The following is a 26,649-nucleotide window of genomic DNA, read 5'->3' as shown; positions in this document are numbered from 1 at the left end:
ATTATGATTAAATATCATAAAACAAAAGAAAATTATCCAACATCTGATGGAACAGAGGACTCTGTGGGATACAAAGAGAATATGCTGCTCCTAAGTGGTTTAAAAGAGAAAGGAGAATTATGAGAGCAGAATAATGAGCAGAGTTGAAAAATACAATTCAGTAATGGAAAGTTTCCCTGAAGAAACAAAAGAGAGAATAATATATTAGGAAAGAAAGGATAGAAGCAAAAGACAACCAAAGAAAAGAGAAACAAAAACAGCAACATTAAAAAATATGCTAATTATGTTAACAAAACATAAAGAACTTGAAAATGGGTTGTGTAGGGAAAACAACCTTTCCCAGAAGAATACTAGAGGACAAAAAAACCTTAATTACAATGAAGAAACCTATCTAGAATTTATAAACATAGAAAATGAAATACCAGTTGAAAGATTTCATAGACTGACTCAAGATAAAAATCCAAGCCTGCAACTCCAAGACAAATAGTGATTAAATTTAAGAAATGATAAAATGAATAAAAATGACAAGACAAAATGAATAAAAATGACAATTCTGAAACAATTTCTACAAGTAATCAAGAGAAAGACCTTTAAATACAAAGAAAGGATATTCAATTGACACAAGATTATTTTGCACCCACTGGAAAACATAGGAGTAAATGAAATATTGTATTTTGAAAAGCAATGGAGCTCATGGTGCAGTCCAAGGTGACCTACTTTGTAAATCCGAGCTTAACCATATAGAAAAAAAAAAGATTGGATAATCACTGATAAAGAGTGTTAAACAATTTAAGAAAGAAAAACAGATAATTTGTCTCTCAAATACCCTAAACAACAGAAACACAGGAGTGAATTTGCAACAGTAAGAGCAACAAAGTGGTAAGTGAGAGACCAGTGAAGACTTCATTCTAAATGCACATAAAGAAACTGGAAGTCTGGGAAAAGTAATAGGAAAGAGGCAGGAAGAAGGCATTATAGAAAGAACCTAGCAACAAATTGACTATAGGTGAATTAATGGTATTTTGTGGCACTTCTTTTCAACATGGGAGGATTCTTTAGAAAGTGGGGAGATCAGGCAGATGGAAGACTGTGTGATGCACTGCAGTCAAATCAAGGGCTAGCAATTAAGGGAAAGTAACCTTTACGGTCTTACAAAGAAAGGACCTCTTCAGGGTCATGGATGAAGAGGAGGGGTGAAGATAGAAAATGGGAGGAGGAAGGAATAAGACTTTACTTTCAAGATGGAAGGGATTTCCATTTATTAATGAACCTATGGGTAAAGAGGAATGGTCAGTGAAACGAAATAAGAATTTTACATTGAATGAAGTCTGGGTGGCATTTGATGCTTTAAAAGTCTACATATCCTCCACTGGAAGGAGAGGAATTAGAAACCCCAAGATCAACTGGCTCCTAGAGGAATGGAAGTGCATGGACACAGGAAGGAGATTTCAAGGCAAATATAGAAAAATAGGTTAACAGAGAAGGATCAGTGCTACATAATTAGGAATGTAGTTGGGGAAAAAGGACTATGATTTGGCAGTATACATTATCACTATTATTATTCAATATTATACTAAAATGCTAGCTATAGCATTAAGACAAGAAAGAGAAGATAAGAAAAAGAAATTAATGAAATAAGCATAAGCCAGGAAGCAAAATTATAACTGCATGTAATAATGGTTTATTTAGAGAATTCTAGAGAGACAACCAAAAAAACTAATAAAAACAAGCAACAACTTCAGCAACATTGCAAAATTTAAAAAAAAGCCTACACAGATCATCAGCATTCTTGTATATTACCAACAACACTCAGAAGGAAGAGATAGAAAGAGAAATTTCATTTAAAATATCTGTAGTCAGTACAAATTACTTTAAAGTCTATCTGCCAAGAAAACACACAAATACAATTTTAAATAACTGATAAAATATGAATTTTATGGGTAGGCTGAGCCAATATAATAAAAAGAACAATACCATGTAAATTAATTTACTTATTCAGTGCCATATCAATCAAAGTATCAAAGAAGTACTTTATAGAACTAGAAAAATAATAACAAAAGGTCTTCAAAAAAAAGGGACATAATGAAAAAAATTAGGAGGGGAGCTAGAAGTACTAGATATCAAACTATCCTTATAAAGCTATAAATCATCAAAACAATGAAATATTATGTAAGAAATGGAAAGGTTGATTAGTGGAACACCGAGGGATATAATGATTGTTGTACCTTGGGCTGAAAGAGAATAAAAACAGCATCACTATGTTGGAGTTAAGATACAAATGTGTCTGACTGATTAGACCAAGGCAAGCTTAGAAGACTATCACTGGTCAGGCACAAATAGTCCAAATGAACATTTAATGTGGAGATATCTCTAAACTTGTATTTCTATTGAGCTATTACAATTCTGCTTTGCTCATAGAGCACAGCACCTTCTTTGATGCAAGCACACCATGGTGGCACAGTCCTATGCCAATGTCTCCCATGTCTCACATTCAATTCCAAAATTCTGCAGAAATTCTGGCCTTGTATCACATGTTCTCATCTCCACATGAGCAGTTGTTTTAATGTAAATTTTCCATAGTCTTTTGGGAAAAATATTTTTAGCATTTGAACAAGATAGCCAGTGCATTGGAATTGTGCTAGAGTTTGAATGCTTGGCAGTTCAATTTGAGAAGGATCTCATTTCTAGTACCTTATCTTGCCAGGTGATCTTCAGAATCTTCCTATGACAATTCAAATGGAATGAGGAGATTCAGTTTCTTGGAATGGAGCTTGTCTACCATCCAGGTTTCATAGGCATACAATAATGAAATCAACACACAGACTCAAGAAAACTTTAGTTTGGTAGGCAACCTAATACCTCTTTTCTCCCATACTTTCCTTCAGAGCCTCCCAAACACTGAGCAAACCATGCCAATGCATTTGCCAATTTCAACATCTACATATACATCCCTGGAAAGTATACTGCCAAGGGAAGTGAACTTTTTTTACAGTATTCAAAATTTCTCCCATTTGCTGTAACTAATAGATCCATTAACAGATGATGTGTTGTTAGATGTAAAGAACCTCTGTTTGCTTGGTGTTGGCAGGCCAAAATTAGTACAAGCAGTGAGAATCAATCATACTCTACTGCATCTCAGTCTCAAAGGCTGCATTGAGTGCATATTCATTTGTAAACAAAAAGTCACATTGCAACTTCCCCCTCACTTTAGTCATGGATTGTAGTCTTTTCAAGTTAGTTTTCTGTCAGTGTTGTAGCTGACCTTGATGTCATTTTCATCCTCATTGAAGGAGTCTTGTCAACATTGCTGAAAACATCATGCTAAAAGCAGGGGAGCAAGCACAAAGCCTGGCTTCATCGTCCCTTATCCAGAACTCACATAAATATGCCAACATGGAAATGGCATATAATACTGATAAACTTCTCTGGTCTGTCAGATTTTCTCATGATCTTCCACAAGCCCCCATAATGGATAGTACCAAAGGTCTTAGTCAAATTGAACAGAGAAGCCCTCTGTTCTGTTCCTGGCATTTCTCCTGGAATTGCTAGGCAACAAATATCATATAAACTGTTTCATGGCCCTTTCTTAAGTCACACTGGTTCTCTAGTTGATGAATATCTTTTAGGTGAAAGATTAGCCTATTAAGGATGACATTGGAAAGAATATTGCTGGCAATGAGAGAGAGAGAGAGAGAGAGAGAGAGAGAGAGAGAGAGAGAGAGAGAGGATCAGTATGAAGAAGCAAAAGAGCACAGTAACCTAGTGATTAATGAACCTAAAGATCTCAGTTACTAAGACAAGAACTCACTGTGACAAAAACTGCTGGGAAAATGGGGAAAGCAGTGTAGCAGAAACTGAGCATAGATCATATACACACCATATACCAAAATAACTCAAAATTAGTGCATTAGACAGAAAGGGTAATATACAAATTAGTGGAATAGGGAAGAAATTACTTGTCAGGTTTATGAAAAGGAGAAAAGTTTGTGACCAAATAAATTAAGAGATTCATGGGGAAAAGTAGATAATTTTTAATCCATAAATTTTTTTTAAATTTGCAAAATAAACTCAATGTATCTAAAATTTAGAAGAAGATTAGAAAACTGGAGAAAAAATCTTTGGAGAAATTTTCTGAAATAAAGGCCTCATTTATAAAATAATACATAACTGAATCAAATCTATAATAAGCAGAGCCATTCCCCAATTGATAAAAGGATATGAATAAGAAATTTTCAGAGGAAAAGGTCCAAACTATCAACAGTTGTATGAAAAATAACCTAAATCATTAATAATTAGAGAAATACAAATTAAAACAACTCTGAAGTACTATCTCACAGTCAACAGTTAAAAGAAAAAATAATAAAAGTTGGAGGGAATATGGGAAAAGAAGCATACTAATGTACTATTAGAGGAGCTGTAAAACTAGTTCAATCATTCTGGAAAGTAACTTGGAACTATGCCCCAAAATCCATCAAATCCTGTATACCTTTTTATCTAGCAACACCACTATCAATTCTACACCCTAAAAAAAAGAATAAAAGGTCCCATATGTACAATATTTTTATAGCAGCTATTTTTACTACACTAAAAAAATGGAAACTGAAAGGATGTCCATCAAATGGGGAATAGTTGAACAAGTTATGATATATGAACATGATGAAATATAATTGAACTATTAGAAATGATGAAGGAGATGCTTTCAGAAAAAACTAGGAGGATCTATATGAAGTGATACAAAGTTAATGAGTAGAAGCAGGAGAACAATCTACACTGAAACAGCAGTATTATAAAGATAATCAACTTTGAAAGACTTAACAACTCTGAAAAACACAATGATTCACAACATTTTCAAAGGATTCATAATGAAATATGCTATCCAGAATGAGAACTGGTGTATTAGAATATAAATTGAAATAATGTATTTTTTCTTTCTTTTTCTTACCTTTTCTTGCCTGTGGCTATCTCAAAAATTTGTTTTGCATTAACTATACATATTTGTAATGGGTTTTGTTTTTCTTGCCTTTTCAATGGTTTGGGAAGGGGTTAGGTAGAGGGAGAGAATTTGGAACTTTTTAAAAATGAATTAAAAGGTCTCTGTGGGAAAAAAGGAAAGGAAGCAAAGAAGAGGAAAAAAAAGGAAAGAAGGAAGAAGGGGGAAGGAAGGAAGGAAGGAAGGAAGGAAGGAAGGAAGGAAGGAAGGAAGGAAGGAAGGAAGGAAGGAGGGAAGGAGGGAGGGAGGGAGGGAGGGAGGGAAGGAAGGAAGGAAGGAAGGAAGGAAGGAAGGAAGGAAGGAAGGAAGGAGAGAAGGAGGGAGGGAGGAAGGAAAAAAGGGAGGAAGGAAAGAAGGAAAAAATATAAAGGAAGAAAGCAGGGAAGAGTGGTTTTTTTAACAAAACAAAATATCTTCAGTGATCAAAGGCAATCCTGAGAGGTCTATGTAGTCTGAATGCAGAGGAAAGTGTACTATGTCTACTTTATAAAAAAAAAATTGTTTTTTCTCTTTTTCTCATGGTTTTCTTCCATATTTTAATTCCTCTCTCACAACATGAATAATATGGAAATATGTTAAATATGATTGTACACATGGACAACTTATACCAGATTGTTTGCTGCCATGGGGAGAGGGAAAGGAAGGGAGAATGGTAGAAAAATGTGGAATTCAAAATCTTGCAAAAATGGATGATTGTTGAAAACTATCTTTGCATGTAATTGCAAAAATAATAATAAATAAATAAATAAATAAATAAGTACAAAAACTATAAGTTACTAGTCATATTTCCTAGGGAGTCTGGGATATAAAAGCAAAAGGATGCAGTAGGTTTGGCAAAAAAGAAGAAAAGTTTTGCAAAGCAAAGATAGCAGTAAATAGTGACAGCTCTCTTCGTCAAACAAAGGAAAGAAAGGGAAATTACCCACTCCAAAACACATTCTAGGCTTGAGGAGGATAAAATCTCTCTCACATCTAAACTCTTAAAGTAATTTGTTTATGCTTTTATACATATAGATATAGATATAGATATATATATATATATATAAATTCTCCTGTGTGTAATAGTTATCTGTATATGAATCTTATCTCTCTATGAGACTGCAAATTCCATTAGTTCCCATTCAATAATACTTGCCAATTTACAAAATGGTTTTCTCATAATGTTGTGGATTATTGAATATTCCCCCTGCTAGATTCTCCACTCCATAATGGCAGAGATCATTTCTTATTAATTTTTCAGTCTTACTCCATAGGGGTTTAATAAATGTGTTATAAATATATATATATATATATATATATATATATAAAACAGATATAAGCAATAATAGATATAACAGAGAGATATAAGCACATAATTTTAAATAATAAAAATTATATTTGATTAGAAGATTCCACTTGGCATATCCTAGATGCAACATCTCATAGTTTAATATGAATTTTAAATTATAAAAATAAGGCAAGATGGAAAAAATGAGTCATCATTTACAAATATCTGGGCCTTTGAGGCCAGTCTTAGGTATTGGTGCAATTGGCAGTATTTTCCAGAATCTCAACAAACCAGATAAACAAGAATAAACTGGGTGATAATTACCCTTCGAGCTGCAAGACTCCCTGCCAGCTCACTGACTCTTGATTTTCTTTGATTTGCAAGCTCTTTGACAGAATTAACTCCATCAGAAAACATGCTTATTAGTAGCTGAAGTGGAACCATGATGTCTAACTCTGATAATACCTAAAGAAAAACAAACATATACATATCAGAAGAAGAAAAAATACTTTAAAATCTAAACAAAAATATGTAAATTTTTTTTTAGAAAATTAACCATTTAACGTAAGGTCTTACAGATCATTTGGATATCAGCAACAAGTTGTGAAGAAAGACACCAGATTGAGAGTTGGAAGGCCAATGTTTTAGTTTTGTGGCTACTGTTCAGTCTTGGATGAGTCACTCCCTTTCTTGACCTACATTTCCTTGTCTATAAATTGTAGTTCTATAAGATTAGGGACTATATCCTCCATTTTATATCCCTTCACATTGCTCACAGACTAACACAAGATGCTGCATGAAGGCAGTCATTCACTAAATGTTGGTTGAAAGAAAAGTGCATTAAAACAGGAGATTAAGTTAGAGGATCTCTCTTTGTTTCTCCTTACTCTTAAAATTCTGTTCTAATAAGCTATATTATTAAGTCCATTACAGCTCTAATACTCTAGGGTTCATTTTCATATTCTATGTTCTAACATTCCATGTTCTCTGATTTCTTCCCCTCAAATACACTATAAGCTAAAAATTATGACCTATAAGAAATAATAATGAATAATAGTAATAATAATAATAGCCAGCAATCAGATACTACTTAAAGGTTTGTAAAGTGCTTTACATATATTATCTTATTTTATCACCACACCCCTAGGAAATAGGTGCTATTATTATCCCCGTTTTGCAGATCAGGAAAATGAAGTGGCAAAAAAAAAACAGTGACTTTCACAAGGTCTATTAAATGTATGAGGTCAGATTAACTCATGTCTTCTTAACTCTGGGTCCAGAGATCTAACCATTGTGCCACCTAGCTATCACATTTTGTTTCCTCTCCTATCCCCAAACATATTTGTATTTCTCTTATTCTAAAAAGGAGAGAACAAAGAAAGTTTATTCCCTTTCCTTACAAACAGTAACTAAGCTACTACTTCTAGAAATTAACTAGGAAAAGATCAATTTCCTAAATCTGAAATGTGAAGCAAATTCACTAAAGTTTCATTTATGATAAAAAGAAAACAAACAACAAAGAAAAATAAATGATGAATCTCAAAACAATTATTTTTTCAATCTGGTACATTCTGCATTCTACCACCACCACCACCACCATCTTCAGCTCTACCTATCCGATTTCTTTCAAAAATCAAAATAATCTCTCTCATATCAATTCTCTAATAGCATTTATTATCCTTTCTTATGTATTACTTTGTCTCTTGTCCTTGAACAGGGAATCTTTTTGTATTCCAAAAATAAATCCTATAAGTCACATTCCAAATACTCCCCTTTTCTACCTTGAATGTTCCCCTTCTTTCTCTATCCCTCTCTTTCTCATAAAATGCATTATTTATCTAGCCTGAGTTTCTGAAGAATTCTGCTGATTGGGCCTAAAATGTCATAAATAAGAAAGTATATACCCAAAAAAAGATAAATCTGCTATCAGCAAGAGTTATAAGTTCTTCCTTAAGAGTTTCTTCTTCCTTTTATTAACTTCCTTAGCAAGCTAATGAATCTCTTTGCTTTCAGTTTGACCTTCTATCTTTGACTCATTGTCAGATCCAGTAGTGGAATTCAAATAAATTAACAACCACTTTGCCAAACTCAACATAAAATTAGGTATTGGTTCTGCTGAATTGATGCAAACTGGTTGAATCTCACCACTGGTCAGACCCCTACTGACCAATAGGCCTCTCCAGAGAAGTCAAGAGAATTCCCCTACACTACCATTCAATATTGCCTTTGAACACAGTATTTAATAACTGTTTGTTGTCTAAAGCAGTTATCAAGTAAGGTTGGGTACTAGAATGATCAGAATTTGTATCATCTCCATCACAGAGCCTCTACTCTGAGAAGAATAGGATGATGTCTTATCTAAATTTTGTATTTCCTCCAATACCCAGTACAAAATAAGTGCTTAATAAATATTTTAAATATTAAGTTAGTGAACGAATAAGCTAAATAAATGCAAATTCTGAACAGCTGAGTCCGAATTTTGGAAAGGGTTTCAGTTTATCTTTTTTTTAATGTGATATAATTATTTCTCCCATTGAGCATATGTGGATGACAGTAGCACAGTAAGAAGAATAAAGAAATGGTCTTGCACTTAAGGAAAGATGCAGAAATATCAATTGGACAATATTTATACTATTTGTTATTTGACAAATGGTCTCCCTTTCTGAGCATATAATTCCTTTCTCCATGATCAACTAGTATTACTGACTTACATGAAGCCAGAGTAGAGCTTGCTCCTGCACCGAAGAGGGGTATCCTGTGAACCGGCAACTGATAAATCCAAACATCTCTTCCATTGAGAAAGGGAGAGGGCAAAGCTCAATGTCAAACATTTTGCTACAAAGGAAAAGAATGAAAGTCAATTAATTAGAATGCCTTCATAAAAGCATTTCCAACTATATTATATTTTATGGAGTCAAACCAATATACTCCCTCATCCCACTCTATTCTTCCACCAATCTATGGTCTATGATGCAAATATGTCAATACTGATATACAAAATGTGAACAATTTTACGAAGGCAACATGGAATAATGTGATGAATAAAGAGTCAGAAACATCTGGGTTCAAATTACAGCCTGAAACTTAGCTATGAAACCATTATCAAGTTATAACCTCTCTAAACCTCAGTTTCTCCATCCATATAATGAATGCTCATGGTACCAGTCTCTCAGGATTATTGTGAGACTTAAATGAAATAATGTATATTAAACACTTTGAAAACTATAAAACATGATATATAAATATCAGTTATTATTTTAGTACAAGGGCTTAAGTGATCTGAGACCTAGTTCTGGCCTCATAATTTACTATATGTGTCACTTCAGTTATCTAAGCCTCAGTATCCTATTTGTAAAATTAGGGCACTGAATTAGATGAACTCGAAGATTCCTTCAAGCTCCAACCCAAATTCAAGTACTCATCACCACTTACCTAGACTATTATAGTAGACACCTATTTGGTCTCCCTTTTTTCAGTATCCCCTTTTCCAATATATCTCCCATGCAGGTATTAAAATAATCTTCATAAGACACAGATCAGTCTATGTTTCTTCCCTAAAGCCTTCCACTTAAAACCCTCTATAATATGGCCGTGATCTATCTCTACAGATTTGTTTTCCTATTCTTCCCCCCATCAAGCATTCCCCAATCTCTATACTCTTATTTCCTGACCTGCATTCACACTAGTTATCTCAAATACACTCTTTTATTATGTTTACCTTTCAAGATCCTTATCGTCTTTCAGGGTTTACTTCCAGCCTGAAGCTTTCCCTCATCCTCCTCTTGCTAGTGCTCTCTTCTTCAAATTACTTTCCATTATATGTCCTTATATATATGTTGTAACCATCCAATAGACTATAAACTTCTTGATGATAAAGATTATTTCATTCTTGTCCTTTTATCAATGGGTCTTAGCATGATTCTTACATATAGTAAGAGTTTATTAAAAATTTATCAAATTGCATTTGCATTCTATATAGTGTGTTCTAACATTTTATGTTCTGACATTCTGTGTTCTAAGCTCCTTTACAGTACATTTTTGAATCTATTTTCATATGATTTATTTAGAATAACTTATTATATGAAATGAATTGCTAACAAATGTATTAATAATACACTGGTACTTGTTCCCATTCTTATTAAAGGCTAACAGATAGGTTTTAATATCTAATAAATTAAGTTGAAGCTACCCTCTAGCATTTAACTTTTTTTCATATTGCTACTATCCCATCAAATAAAAGTGCAATTATGCTTAATGGCAGTGAATATAATGAAAGATTTGTTCATTTAACATGAACAAAGCCTCTTCTGAACAATGACTCAATAACCAAATGTTGTTCCTTATGTAGCATTTAATTCCAGGTATCAAAAACTTCTCTATTAAGTTCAAGATTTAGCTAATAAATTTCTTGACACTTTTACCTACCTTAAAACTTCCCTGAATTCTTTTAGCTGGTTATCTGGAACTTCTGTTCTGATGGCTTCCAGCCACTCTGGCATGATGCATTCCCACACAGGCTGACTGATCACATTATAGGGAATCAGGCAAAGAATGCGGTTGAGACCTTCCTTTAGCTGGGTCACTGTGCTGCAGGATTTGTCCCAGTACCCACCAACCTAAGGGGATTTCCAATGCCAAAGAAAGAGAGGATATAATATACTTATGACCATCATCTGCAAGCATTTTCCCCTAAGAAGTACACTTCCAGGACTGATATCTAGATATGTTCAAGGCCTAAGTCAAAAAGTTCCCAATAAGTTTAGTACCTCCTCTGGGATACATTCATACTTCTGGGCTGAGTTTCAAGGGTTTGTTAATACCCCCTAAAGTTAAGGGTATTCTATGTGTCTAGGCCATTAATATTACAACTAATGAACCAACACTTATGCATTTCCCCTTTATATCTGGCCAAGAGACACAGCTAGTCCTTAGCAATGTCAATGACTATGGTAGCATACTAAGTATAGTAGATATAAAACATTCCTCACAGAAATCTAGCGCACACTTTCCAAAAAACTCTCACAGCAAATATTGGAAGAGTGGCACAAACAAAAAGAGTGTAGTATAATAGCAGTTAGACACATGTGCAATGTCCCAAGTAGTCAAGGAATCTCCATCTTCAGAGTATGGGCCTCGATATCCTTTCTCTCCTCTTAGAGTCTTCATAATCCTCCCCCTTTGGGTTTGATATCTCTGCTAATCAAGTTATTCAGCTGACCTCCAGGAGTAAAAATATTATTGCCACAGCTAGCTCCCTTTTGAGATCATGAGTGGCTCTCTTCTCTGCCACCAAGGTTGGCACTTTGAAGTTTTTGCAACCTAGTTCAAGTGGCTAACTGCCCCTCTATATCAACATCTGTTTAAATTGTGAATCTTTGCTCCACTAGGCCTCAAATTCTCTCTTCAAATGATTCTATAATTGTTAGATGGGGTGTTCCTCTGCATGACTACCTCTGCCACTAAACCTCACAATTGATAGCAGAGAGGTGTGGTTTAAGGGAAAGGAAAGAAAATATCCTCCCTGACAACAGGTAAAGAAAGAGCTGAAAATTCTTTTCCAAGGGCTGGCTCCTGGTTCAACTACCTCTAAGTGACCAGATTTGTCTTTTAAGGAACATACACAAGGTTTCTCCATCAATGCCTGCCCAATGGCATCAATCCTTTTGATTCACTCAAGGGATTGTTTTTCCCTGTTCCTACTGTTTAACAAGATAATCAACAAGATCTTTTCATTTTTACCCTTGGTTCAACAATCTCCTTGTCAAGCCTCTTTTATGAATAAAGTCCTGAGTTTTCGAGGAGCCACTCTCTTACACTGTCACTCTAGTTAAATATTTTTTATTCCCAACAAAGAAACTGAGGTTTTGATACATGAGACCAAACCATGAAGCACAGTTCACAATCTAGAATTTAACATTATTCTACAGGATACAAACCCACCATAACACTGAATTCCAAATTAATGATTATTTCATTTTAACAAATACCATTTTATAAATTTCTCATAAATTACCACAAAGACAAGAAAGAAAAAGAAAGTCTGTTTTCCTCCTCAGAGGGAAGTCTTCAAAAAATGCAGGCCCCAGCTCTAGATTATAGCGTCTACTGGTAGCAGACCTTCACATAAGAAATCATATTGCATTGTCCTTGTTCTTATATCATAGGACAAAATTCCTAAGCAGGATGGGAGGAGAGGGAAAATTGTCCTCCCCTTCTCCCACTAAAGGGCCCCTTTCCTCTGAATTCACAAATGCCAACCAAGTTCAGTCCTAAGAGATGAAATCTCCCCTGCAATGCACAGGACACCCCCCAATCTCTTCAAAGTTTTCTGTAGTACATCAGAAATCTATAAGGAAATTATGAAAAACAAACTCAGAAAAAATCCTAAGAGGTATGGGTTTCCCAAAAAGGGATTAAAAACTTGGAACTAATTACTCAGGAACTTAATTTTAGTTAAAAACTAACATTTTATAGCATTTTAAGGTTTACAAAGCATTTTACATTTATTATCTCATTTTACCTTCACAATGGCCTTGGAGGGTAGGGGCTATCATTATTCCCATTTTACAAATGAAGAAACTGAAGTAGTTGGAAGTTAAGAGACTTCCCAGGGTTACATAGCTAGTAAGTGTCTGAGGCAGGATTTGAATTCAGATTTTCCTAACTTCAAGTACAGAGATCCATCCACTGTACACTTGGCAATGGACAAAATCTAAGGCAAGCAATCAAAATCTGGAAAAACATTTGCTTTGGTTTTTGTTTTTAAATTAATATTTATTAGTTTGCAAAGTGTTCCCTAAGCATATCTAGTCAACAATATTCTGAGGAATGCATTTCTGTAGTGTTCATGGTACTACACAGTAAGGCAACAGTACCAGTACATAAACATAAAACCATTAAGAAGTTATCTCAAAACAACTGGTCTGATATGTAATGGAAACATATCAAAAGGTAAAAAGATCAAAAGGAAAGAAGAAAAATTATTCATTCTTCTCTAGTTTATCACAGTAGTACTAAAGCAATCAAGGAATCTCAGAAGAACCTCTCCATTCAGTCCCTGCCAATGTATAGAAGAGATATTTCCCTAGTGAAGTCTAATAAAGCATCTATACTATATTATTCCCCCAATTAGCATTCACACTGGTGGGCTGAGTCCCCATAGCTACAGGCCTTTGACAATATGGGTCACAAGCTCCCATCAGTGTGCTTTTCCTCAACAGTCAATAAAGACAATTAGCTCTTAGTGAAAAACTAAGATAGTATACTAATTACAAGAGCTAAAAAACATTTCTCCCATAATCCTGTGGTATATTTTTCTACAAAGAATATGGGCATAAATTTAGAATATGATATAGTGAGGTACCCATATAAGGAAATATACATAGCCAAGGCAAACCCCAACTCCAAAACTAGAACCCTGATGTCCTTTCTCTCCTTCTGAAGTTCTCATAAAACTTCCCCTTTGAACGCAGGGCCTTTGCTGATCTGAAAGCTCCTCTGAGCTTCCAGGAACTCCTCTAGAGAGCTCAATTATCAATTGTCTCTTGAATCCATAGATGCTTCTCTTCTCTGCTACCAAAGTTCTTGAAGCTAATTCTGTCAGGTGACTGCCCCTTTATATTTCTTTCTGTTTGAAGAGTGTCCACTCCATTTACTGGACTCTGACCTCTCTCAAACTGACTCTCCAAATGCTAGATTGAGGTATCTTCTTTAAACAAGTTGTTCTTCAGCTAGATGCCATGATCACTGACCAGAGGGAAGAGGAGGAAAAATATCTACTTTGAGGAAAGAAGAATGCATTTGTTTAAAATTAATAAATTATTATCTAATCAATAGAATTAAATGACTTCTTTGATATGGCTAAAAAGTAAATACTGTGTAAATATTTATTGTGTATAGCAGGAAGAAAAATTATTAATTTGCTTAGGATTCACTCCTTTTTTTTTGAAAGTCAAGGAAATTTATTTCCTGAGGTCATGACACAGGAAGTAGACTCCTCGCCACAGTTGGGGAGATCTCATAATGAAGGTTAGAGTGCTCAATGACATGCTGAGTGGACCATGAAGCTTAGAAAGTCTCAATTACTTTATTAGGAAGCATTTCACTTGTGTTTTTAGTGTTTCGAACAGTGGAAAGCCTGTCCCAGAGTGGAGATGTCAAGGATCAGATCCCAAGGGCCAATTGCGCACTCAGCAGTGGCCAGCTGCAAGCCAGCCCGCAGGACCCAGCACTCCAGGCTTCACTAGGAGACCTCTTGGGGCAGGGGGCGGGGGGGGTGGGGACACACAATTTACATGGGATCCAGCCGCTGGGTCAGATTAGGATTCACTTCTAACTCTAGAATAAAAACTTAAAATTGTTTATTTAGGCTGAATCCCTGCATTAAATACTTTCTTCTTCAAAAAGAGGCAAAGAATGGGGTCCTCCTGCCTAAAATGCTGACTTGACCTTGTCTTTTAATGAACATGATGAGAATGCTCCCTTCTGACTCAAACAAGGGATTTGTTCACACCTAATCCATCCTTTTTTAATCATCCTTTTTTTGTAATAAGGTCCCAGGCTTTCAGCATCAGTTCTATGACAAAGGAAAGATTTATGAGTATTAGCCAACTTCAAGGTCAAGTTAAGCTGTAAAAAGAAATGTAGCTTGGATTGATAGTTATGTAAATAGGCAAAAGCATAAGAGCATCTGAGTTCCTTAATAATAACTAATTCTTTAGCTTATTTAAGTTTAGAAAGCATTTTCTTCATAAGAGCAATAAAAAGATTATTTCCCCTCAATTTAGCCTTGAGAAAATTGATTCTCAAAGAAGTTAATGACTTGCCAAAGGTAAATCAGCTAGTAGTATGACAATAATACAACAAATAATTTAAGCATCTGTAACACGTAAGGTACTGTATTGGAATAGGAACACTGAAAAAAACAATCCTTCTTCTCTAGGCTTGATTGGTTGTAGTTTCTTCTTGCTGAAGAGGACCAAAATCACATCACTGTGTTGGAATTAAGGTAAAGTGTGTTTAACAGTGGCTGATCAGACCAATAGATCAAAAGGTTCTACCAGGCATCAGGCACAAATAGTCCATTCATATAAATATTTGGAGTGGATCTGTATATCTCACATTTCTTTTGAGCTACTATAATTTTGCTTTGCTCATAGAGCACAGCACTTTCTTTGATGCAGGCACATCATGATAGGTGGTTCTATGCCAATGTCTCACATTCAATTCTAATATTTGCCAGAAAGGCCTAGAGGGTATGCTTGAATCACTTCTGACTCATGTGATCACTTGCAAATTTAGGCAAATTGACATTTGGCATTTGAACCATGTGACCAGTTGTGCTCTCTACAAGAGAATTTTAATACTTGGCAGTTCAGCTTGGGAGAGAACTTAAGTATCCAGTACCTTATCTTTCTAGGCATATAACAATGACATCAGAAAAATGACTGTAAATCTTTAGTGTGATAGGCCACCTAATATCTCTTTTCTCCCATACTTTCTTTCAAAACCTCCCAAATACTAAGCCAGTTCTTAAGTCAATCTCATCATCTATATTCCTAGAAAGTATACTGCCAAGATAAACAAACTTATCTACAGTTTTCAAAATTTCTCCACTTGCTATAACTGATGGCTCTATTTAGAGATGTTGTGGCACAGGCTGAAGAACCTCTGTTCTAAGCACAAGCAACAGAGAATCAGTCCATATTTCATTGTATCTCAGCCCCAGAGGCCGCACTGAATGCACAGCTATCTAAACAAAAGCTAAACAAAAAGTCATGTACCAAATCTCCTTTCACTTTAATCTTGAATTGTAGCCTTTTAAAATTAGCTTACTGTCTCTGTGGTAACTGACCTTATTGCCATTTTCATCCTCATTGAAAGCATCTGTCAACATTGCTGAAAAGCTTGGGAGTAAGCATAAAGCCTGCCTTTACTTCATGGTGACTGAGAAAGCCTTGACTATTATCCAGAATATAATAAGCATGCCATTATGGAATTGGCATATAATACTATTGAACTTCTCTGGCTAACCAAATTTTGCCATGATCTTCCACAAGCCCTCTTGAATGACAGTATCAAAGGCCTTGGTCAGATTAATCAGTGTAGTATGCAGACCTCTATTCTTCTGGAATTTCTCCTGGAATTATTGGGCAGCAAACACCATATTGACTTTTTCATGGTCCTTTCTGAAGTCACACTGGTTCTTGGGTAGATGACCATCTTCCAAATGAAGGATCAGTCAATTAAGGAGGACTGTGCAAAGAATCTTGTCAGCAATGACTAAGAGAGAAACCCCTTTATGATTGTCACAAGGCAACCTATTTCCTTTTCCTTTATAGAAATGGGCAATAGAGGCATCCTTAAATTTTGTGGGCATAACTTCTCTTTCCATATAAACCAAATGATTTCAGTTAGATTTTATATGAGCAGTGGACTCCCTGTCTTGTAAAACTAAGGGAGAATAGAATCAAAACCAGGCTCTTTGACACACAAAAGGAACCAAATGGCATTTAAAACCTCTTCTTCAACTGGAAGTTTGGAAAGAGAGAAATTGACTTCAACTTGAGGTATAAGATCAATGGCTTCAGCCTTGGCATCTGGTTGACTGTTGAGAAAGTTCAGTCTGTCCCTCCAAGATCATGTTCTTATTACTAATTAATGTGGTTCCATCAGCATTCAGTAGATGAGATTTTCCATAGGTTTTTTGATCCAAAAATAGCCTTCAGGCAAGAAAAAAATATTTTGGATTATTACTATCAGTGTAAAACTGATTTTCATCTGGCTTCTTACTGAGCCAAGAAGTCTGTATCTCTCTAAGCTTGTCTTCAAAGCACTTTACTTTTTATGGAGTTAAATCCAGCCTTCTTCAGCCGCTTTTTTTTGGCAAGACAATGGCATTAAGTGACTTGCCCGAAGTCACACAGGTAGATAATTATTAAGTGTCTGAGGCCAGATTTGAACTCAGATCCTCCTGACTCCAGGGTTGGTGCTCTATGCACTAAGCCACTTCATTGCCTCTTAAATTCAACCTTTTTAGAGACAAACTATCCTGCTGACAAACCCTGTGGAGTTCTTGTTTTTCATTTAGCAGTTTTTGAATTTTCTCATGATTTTCATAAAATCAATCTTGATGTTTGCAAGTATCTAGCACAGATGAGTAAATGTTGTGCTGTACAAATGTCTGAAAGCTTCCACTCTTTTTCTGTTCCATCGTTATCAGTAATGTATTGACTCAGCTTTCCCTCCAAGTTAGCAACAAGCTGTTCACATATGGAGAAACACTTTAATTTGCTGACATTAAGTCTTCTGGTAGTCATCTTTCCTTGGGACTGTCATTTTTGTTAAATATGAATGTTTAGCTTGGAGAAGATAAGTCTATGATCAGTGTGCCACACATTGCCTTTATCAATCTCAAATGCTATCCCTTTTCCTTACAATGATATAGTCTATTAAATGCCAATGTTTGCTGTAAAGGTGCATTCACAAAGTTTTATTGTTTGTAAAGAAAACAGAGTTTTGGTGATAAGATCATGAGACACACAAGTTGTAAGTAACCCTATTGCTACTTTTTCAGACTCCAATCTTTCCAAGGACTATCTGTCATGTCTGATACTGTGTCTTTCTTCAGGTGTCAAAGTCACCAGAATGACAAGCTTGACCTCAATTGGTACATTGATGATGAGGGTTTCCAGGTCTGAATAAAATTTTTCTTTGACCTCATCAGGTTTGTCATGTGAGAGCATGCCAACTAATGATGGTGACCTGGCTCTTCCCTGAAAGTGCCAATCTCATTGTCATGAACCTGCATTTACTCCTTTTAGGAGGCATGCAAATTGGATGAATAAATTAGTTTTGATGGCAAAGCCTATATCAGTTTCTTGGCACTCCCTATTACTGCAGTCATTTCAGAAAAACATTGTATTCAGCTTGAACTTTAAGAAGTTCATAAAGCACATCACTTTCTTTGATGCAGGCATACCATGATAGGTGGTTCTATGCCAATGTCTCACATTCAATTCTAATATTCTTCAAAAAGGCCTAGAGAGTGAGAGTATCCTTGAATCACTTCTGACTCTCATGTGACCACTTGCAAATTGAGGTAAATTGACATTTGGCATTTGAACCATGTGGCCAGTTGTGCTCTCTACAGGAGAATTCGAATACTTAGCATTTCAGGTCTTCATTCGCCATCCTTGCTTCACTCAGGATTATTATCTAGATGCAATACCTTGTTCTCTTGTGACAAGATTTGCTTGTCTTTGAAGTCTACTGGATTTTGCTTTGGTCATAAGCATTCACACATTCTGTACCTACCAATGGTGAGTTGAATCATCTCAAAAAAGTTTTTGTAGGGGGCAGCTAGGTGGCACAGTGGATAGAGCACTGGCCTTGGAGTCAGGAATACCTGGGTTCAAATCTGACCTCAGACACTTAATAATTACCTAGCCGTGTGGCCTTGGGCAAGCCACTTTACCCCATTGCCTTGAAAAATCTAAAAAAAAAAAGTTTTTGTAGGATCCCTGCTTGCCACAGTAAGTAGGCCAGAGTTAGGTTTGGTGAAGCAGACAATTTTTAGGGAACCTTCCTCACAACAGGAGGTGAGCAGTACAGTCCTTCAAAAAGGATGCTCATATACTTAAGAGGCTGTCAAATTCCACTGCTGCTTCAGTCCACTGAGAAGATAACCTTATGGCCTGAGCTGTCTATTGTGAGAGTTGTGACTATACCTCCCATTGTATCTGCACCTGCTGCTTCATCACTTGCCTGTCACCATGGGAGTTTGAAGTAGGTAAAAATGATAAATAGTGAGTAATGTCCCTACAGAGTTATATCAAGTCATTGACCTCACTCTCTTCCAGAGTCATCACAGTCCAGAGGCAAGAAAAATTCAAGATGACTGGTGATGACTGAGGATGCAGTGGATGAACGTAATGTCTCCTATGTCTGACCAAGCTCTAAGCACTCCACAAAGTATTCCAACCACCTTCAAAGTACTTTGTTGGCACAAATTGTTCTTATCTAGCTATTCCATTGAGAAAGGCACCCTAAGCTTGGGACAGACAGTCCCCTAACTCACCAACAAGTTTGAGGGCCCTCAATTTTCTTCTACCTTGTTAAGACTGTCTACTAAATCAGTTTACTAAGATTTGGCTGCTGTGAGTACTACAACAACTTGGAGTCACAGTTAAGAACTTCCAGAAAAGATGGAAAGCAGCCTTGAAAAAGGGCTCAATGACTCTCAAACCAGAGGCATAAGTTTTCCTTAAAAACCCGAATGTCCCCCTCAAGGTTTATATTCCTAATACAGTAAGTGTAAGAATTTAACCCAGATTCATTGCTCTTACAACCATATGATGATGCCCACTATTTTTTCTCTATAAATCATGAGCAATGTTCCCCTCTCTGGATCTATAAAGTCAGGAATTTGTAGCAAATTATCTTTACAATCACTTATAGTTTCTAAGCCTACTTTCTAATTCAATCAATAAATAAACATTGATTAAGCATCTACTATTTTCCAGGCACTGTGTTAAACATTTGAATTATAATATGAATATGTAAATATCTCCAATTTTTGACATACCAAGAGGAACATACTATTATAATTTATAATCTATCAGACTATAAACATACACTTATTAACCCTTATATAAGAAATTTTATCAGCATTGTGACTGAACATAGATATATTTTAAATACCATACTGATATTTTCTCTACTTGGAGCTTGCAGTAAAACAGAGATGGTAATTATTATACGTTCTTCCACAAAATTGGCAGAGCTGTCAATTGAAGAATTACTAAGCAAACTGTGGTTTGTAAATGTAATAGAATAAATAATACTATGTAAGAAATATGAAGAATTCAGAGAAAGATGTTGTAGAATAAAGCAAGCAGAAACATAAGAAAAATATACACAATGACTTCAAAGCAAATGAAGAGAAAAAAATTTGAAAACCACATACCTATAGTGAGCAAGCTTATCCTAGAAAAAGAGATGAGAAAATATGTCTTCTTTCCTTTGCACAGGTAGGAGACAATGGGTATTGTGAATACTGCATATAGTATCAAGCAAAATCGATGTATTTGTTAGTTTTGCTGAACTACTTTTCTTCTTTTTTTATTTCTCATTACATTTACAGGGTAGGGGGAAAGGAGGATAACTGGAAATGTAGGCAATATGAAAACAAAAGATAACAATAAAAAATGTTTACAAAATTTTAAAATGCAGGGTGTTTTTTTCTGACACTACTTTAAATTTGGTTTAGTTCTGGAGTATAAAAACTAGTCCAAGTAAATTATATATCTTTTAGCTAAAGACTGGACTCTGCCTGGTAGAAGCAAAAAACTGGTACTGTTGAATCAGGATTCAGCTTATTCTTCTATTGTTTGTTTAAATAATTTTCTTTGCTTACATTATGAGTACCAGTACATGAAAGGATTGACTGACCCTCAGTAATTGATGTAAATTAAAAGATTACAAGGATGGCCTCAGACACTTAATAATTACCTAGCTATGGGACCTTGGGCAAGTCATTTAACCCCATTGCCTTGCAAAAACCAAAAGAAAAAAAAAAGATTACAAGGAAATAGTAAATATTTAGCTTTTCCTTAAATGCTTTGAGGAAGACTTAATACTTTAATTTAAAATGAATAAATAATCAGTCTTTACACTGGAAGCAAAATGAATTAACTGGTTACCTTGGCATTGTTAAGATATTAAGGCTATATCCTGAATGCTGGTTACTTATTACCTATGGTATGAAGAAAAAATTGTGAATTCATTGAATTTAGGATTCATCTTTTCCTCTAAAAACTTGGCTTCAGATAAAGCACCGACCCTGGAGTCAGGAGTACCTGGGTTCAAATCCGGTCTCAGACACTTAATATTACCTAGCTGTGTGGCCTTGGGCAAGCCACTTAACCCCATTTGCCTTGCAAAAAAAAAAAAAAAACTTGGCTTTAAAATGATTATTTGGTATTAGGCTAAATGTCTGGATTTTCAATGAACTAATGAAAATTTGGGGCATCTTGTATCCATGGTTGACCAGGAAAGCAAATGATAATGGTAGTAGTGCTTTTTCACACATTCCCTTGAGAACTTGAGATGAAATTATAACCTAGGCTCTTTTTGGCCATGTACCCACCTCCTGCATATCTTTCTGACACAGGGCACACCAGTCTTTCATCAGGAAATCTTTCCAAAAAGAACAATAAATAAAAAGTATCTGAGAATGATCTATTTTTTAAGAAAGAATGTCAAATACTAGAAGATTTCCATTATCAAATTAAATTTCAATTTTTGTGTAGGTAGCATTTAAGAATGAAACTAGAATGGCAATGAGAAATGGAAATATCTGAAGAGACTTATAAAGTAAGCAAGCCCTCTTGTCCATAAGTCATAGTGGAACTACTACATTTGCACTCTAACATCACAGTCCCCATAGCATGAATAAATATAAATATAAAAGAAAAAAGATGAGAAGTGCAGATAAAAAAGACTAAGTACACACAGAGGAGGTCTACATGAGAAGTGGCATCAAATTACTGGTATAAGACAACTTAATCTCAAAATATATGAAAGAAGGAGAGATATCAAAAATTTGGATAAAAAAATCCAGACTTTATAATTATCCCAAAAAAAGTTGACAAAGAGTCTATAAATAACTAAAAAGCCATATGCCTACTCTCTCAACTCTACAAAATTTTATGAGAATAATCTATAAATGCATCAAGGGAATCTTTGATCAAGATATGACAAGGGAATAGGCAAATATCTGTAAGCAATATTTTTCAGCAGTCTATTCCTTTGTTATTTTTGTTTAACTACAAAAATATATTAGGTTCTAAGGAGCAAAATACCATTTTAAAGGCTGTCATTATCTTTTTCAAGATATTAAGGACTTAGATGAGGCTTTTATGAAAAAAATCAGATAGCCCAGAAAATAAATAAGGCAGTTTGCCTTTATTATGGAATTCATATGAAGGAAAAGCAAAAATTTAAAAGAAAAGAAACCAAGAAACAAAGGCATAAGTGAATAGGATCTTAGCTTCTTGGCAGGAAAGAACATAACCAGAAATCAATCACTAGGTGCTTTTGTTGTCTCATATACTATTGCCATCTCTTGGGTATTACTGTCTTTTTTTTAGGGCTTTTGGCAGGGCAATGGAGTTAAGTGACTTGCTCAAGGTCACACAGCTAGGTAATTATTAAGTGTCTGAGGCCGGATTTGAACTCAGGTCCTTCTGACTCTAGGGCTGGTGTGCTATTCACTGTGTCATCTAGCTGCCCTGTAAGATCTGTAAAAGGGATAGGAGTCAGCAATAGTCCTTTAGAGGGTCAGCCCTCGTCTTTGAAACAGGTTCCATCAAACTGATAGACAAGCAAGGATCACAGAAAAAAAGGCACCTACCTTTTCTTTTCAAGATCTGTCTGATTAGCTAGTTCCCTATCAATGATGTCATAGGAATGAGGAAATTATGATTTGGCTATTGAAGCCCTGGATGAATAAGGATGAGGTATGGAAGTTTCCAGAATGGGATATGAAGTTTTTCAGAAAAGGACAGATGGAAGTAGTATTAGCAAGAAATAGGAGCAGGTTAAGAACAGAGGCAGCCTACTTTAAGAAACCTCAGTGAAGCCAAAAAAAGTTAATATTATTATTATTATTATCACCAAAATTCTCCTCCAAAATGTTTCTTCTCTGCATGAGTCTGTGAATCAAAAGTTAAAATGGCTAATGCACTAAGTCCAGGAACTCAAAAAGAAACTGATTTCTGCTTCATAAAGATGATCTCTGTTCTATCTTTGAAGTACCTTCTTTTACCCTACTTTTAGTCTATAAACTGTCTCAAATACCTATAGACAAAGATGAGATTATAAATATTTGAATTCTCATTAGATATATTATCTCAAAGACATGAGTGTTTATTGGGATCAGACTTAAATAAACGATAGGAGAGGAGAGATTCTTGGCATATATGCTGAAATGTATCCAGTCATAGAGGAGATCCTAACTTATAGACTTAGAGTTAACAGAATCATAGCCCTAGAAGTGGCTAGGTGGCACAGTGAATAGAGCACCGGCCCTGGAGTCAGGAGTACCTGAGTTCAAATCCGGTCTCAGACACTTAATAATTACCTAGCTGTGTGGCCTTGGGCAAGCCACTTAACCCCATTTGCCTTGCAAAAAAAAAAAAAAAGAATCATAGCCCTAGAACTGGAAGGGCCTTTGGGGGTTCAATGCTCTCATTTTGTAAGTGAGGAAACTGTGACCCTGAGAGGTTAACTGACTTACCCAGTCACTTTGGTCAGAAGTGCTTACTATAGAGAGGATGAAAAAGGATTGCATGAATTGAACCTAAATCTAAAAATATACAGCAGATTGTGAACATAAGAAATCCATCCCCTGACCAACAGAACCAGGGCAGAGGTGATAAAAGAGGTGTTATGATGGTACTAAACACTAAAAAGTGTGAACAGGTTCAAGGAGCATATATGTTAAATAATAAATAAAAACTATTTTAATCAGGAGCTAAAAACAAATCTCAAAATACTAGATTAATTAAATGAATTTAACAAGATTTAAAAAAATGAATGATGAACTACAAGCTTAATATGAGTCAATATTTGGATATGGCAATCAAAAAAAGTGAATGCAAACTTTGACTACCTTTAAGAAGAGGAGATGGTGGTTTCACTGTGCTCTGCCCTGGTTAGACCACATTTGAAGTTAAATGCATGAAGTTAAAAGCAATGTATTTTGCTTAGCCCCAAAGGGGAGAACTACAATCATTTGGTGGAAATTAGGGGAAGGCAGATTATAAAAGAATTTTCTAATAAAACTGTCTAACACACACCTATACATACACACACACACACACACACACACACACACACACACACACACCTGCTGAAAAAAAGAATGATAATCTATAAGACAATGAATTACCAATCACAGAAGATGTTCAAATGGACCCTGAACAACAAAAGGATCAGTGATGTAACAGAACATTGATACCTCAAGTTGGACTCAAAAACTTCTGAAGTCACTTGTTACTTTAAGATTTATAAATTTCAAAATGGATGCTTTTGATTACATTAAATTACAATTTTTTGCACAAACAAAACCAATGCAGTCTATATTAGAAGGAATGCAGAAAACTAGTAAACAAATTTTCAAAACATATTTCTAATAAAGGATGCATTTCTAAAAAATAGAACTGAATCAAATATATAAGAATACAAAACAATATCCAATTGAGAAATGGTCAAAGGATATGATGAGGAAGTTTTCAGATGAAGAAATTAAAGATTCCTGTAGTCAGATGAAAAAATGCATCAAATCATTGTTGATTAGAGAAATGAGATACTTCCTCACCCCTATCATATTGGCTAAGATGTCAAAAAAGGAAAATGAAAGTTGTATTGTTCTGAAAGAAATCATAAGTAGCCTGACTTTTTGCATGAACTGATGCTGAGTGAAATAAGAAAAACTAGAACATTGTACATATTAACAGCAACATTGCAAGTGTATCAACTATGATGGATGTAGCTCCTCTCAGCAGTTCAGCAACCAAAGATAACAATGAGGGACCTGAAGGGCATCCACATCCAGGAAAAAAAACAACTATGGAGTCTGAATGCAGAGCAAAGCATACTAGGCCACTTTTTAAAATTACTTCCATAGTTTTTTCTTTCTCTCTTATGATTTTTTTCCCTAATTCCAATTTCTCTTTCACAATATGACCTATATGGAAATATGTTAAAACACAATTATGCATATGCACCTTATACTAGATTGCTGCCATGGGAAGGAAGAAAGGAAAGGAGCAGGGTAGAAAAATATAAAACTCATAAACTTGCATAATGAATGAATGCTGAAACCTACTACTGCATGTAATTAGAAAAAATTAAAATAAAAAGAGATTATTTGATTTCTAAAAAAAATTGTTTATCTTTATTTCATGTGTTTTTGTCAAATCCTGCTTCCTGGTAGTTGCCATCTCTCAAATTTAGTCATAAATGGTACTATAGAAAATTCTGGGCCTGAGGACCTATGCTCCAAGAGATGTACAAAATGGACATCCATCTTTTTATGGTGAAGAAGTACTCTGCTTTTCATTTGAAGGTTTGCAGTTGTTAAGGTGAACTGGAAGGTATGCCATTAGTCTCTAATTTCACCTTCTCATTTAATCTCATGGGAATTGATAATACCAGTATTTCAGATCCATGCAGTTTCAGAGAGAAATATGGGTTGGCAGGGTCTGGAGTTGAATTACCTGAAATTCACATGCTTTCCCAAACCAACATTTCAAATCTCGATATGGTACATAGATCCTGATATTGAGCCATTGAGATCAACACACCTCTGTTTTGAAGAATACATATCTTACCTCATGAACATATCTATCATGGGTCTCTGGCTCAATAGCAACCCAAAAAAAGCTTGAATTTGGGCACTATGGTTTGAGGAAATTTCTAATTTTATGAGAAATATACAATGATTAAGAAAAGACAACATCCCTGACTAGTTTGAGCAGTTGTATGAATTCTCTCTCATTTTCCCCTTCTCTCTCCCACAAAAATATGTTTTGAAGTATACATCAAACTCATGGACAGAATAACTGGACAGTCAGAAAGACCGGGGTTCAAATTCCACTTCCAGTATTTACCATCTGAATGGCATGAGAAAGTCCCTTTATTACTCTGAGTCTCAAGTACCTCATTTGTAAATAGGGTTAAAAATACCTATAGTATCACCCTCACAGAAATAATGTGAAGCGCAGATGAAATATTATACTATAAAGTGCTTTACAAACCTTTAAGGACTACATAAATACCAGTTGCTGCTATCATTATTATTATTATTATTATTATTATTATTATTATTATTATTATTATTATTCCCTGGTAAAAAAAATAATTAAATCAAGGTCCATCTGTTAAAAAAAAATAAAAACACTAAGGTTCTGGTTTTGGTTTCGGTTTTTGAACCACACCCAGTGCAAATTATGGGTCTTTCTTCTTACCCTGGCAAATTCCATCGGCTTGGGAAGCAGACACATGACCATGACATCAAAGCGAACATCACAAACAGTCTTCAACCACTTGGTGACAAACTGAGGTTTCAACTTTTCCACCAAGCTTCCGACTTCATCATCCATCATGTAAGCTGTGGAGTGGAACCACTGAAAGACCATGCTAACCAGCCTGGCTAAGCTTTCGGTGGGTGTATTCTCGCTAGGGGTACAAAGACTCACCTGTAAAACAACAAACATGAACCCAAAGTCAGATACAATAAATCAACATGTACTTACTTTTACATTTAAATTCAGGGGGGAGGGGCAGAGCCAAGATGGCAACAAGACCATCTTAGTCACTCTCTCAT

The 26,649-nt window shown here is 35.3% G+C and overlaps 1 protein-coding gene across 17 annotated transcripts in view; it reads right to left on the bottom strand.

Annotated features, from left to right (window-relative positions):
- The window catches only part of UNC79 (unc-79 homolog, NALCN channel complex subunit), a 364,853-nt gene that overhangs the window by 165,171 nt on the left and 173,033 nt on the right, over positions 1-26,649 (bottom strand). For all 17 annotated transcript variants that reach the window (XM_074235468.1, XM_074235454.1, XM_074235458.1 and 14 more), the window contains exons 14-17: positions 26,291-26,521; positions 10,683-10,873; positions 8,969-9,092; positions 6,582-6,722 (exon numbers count right to left, since the gene is read on the bottom strand). In XM_074235468.1, the coding sequence (XP_074091569.1) occupies positions 6,582-6,722; positions 8,969-9,092; positions 10,683-10,873; positions 26,291-26,521 (687 nt within the window). The remainder of the gene's footprint in view (positions 1-6,581; positions 6,723-8,968; positions 9,093-10,682; positions 10,874-26,290; positions 26,522-26,649) is intronic.

Source organism: Macrotis lagotis, chromosome 4 (assembly GCF_037893015.1).
Source record: "Macrotis lagotis isolate mMagLag1 chromosome 4, bilby.v1.9.chrom.fasta, whole genome shotgun sequence".
NCBI classification, from domain to species: domain Eukaryota; kingdom Metazoa; phylum Chordata; class Mammalia; order Peramelemorphia; family Peramelidae; genus Macrotis; species Macrotis lagotis.
Note: the sequence above shows the minus strand (reverse complement) of the source record. Positions and strands in the feature narration are given on the sequence as shown.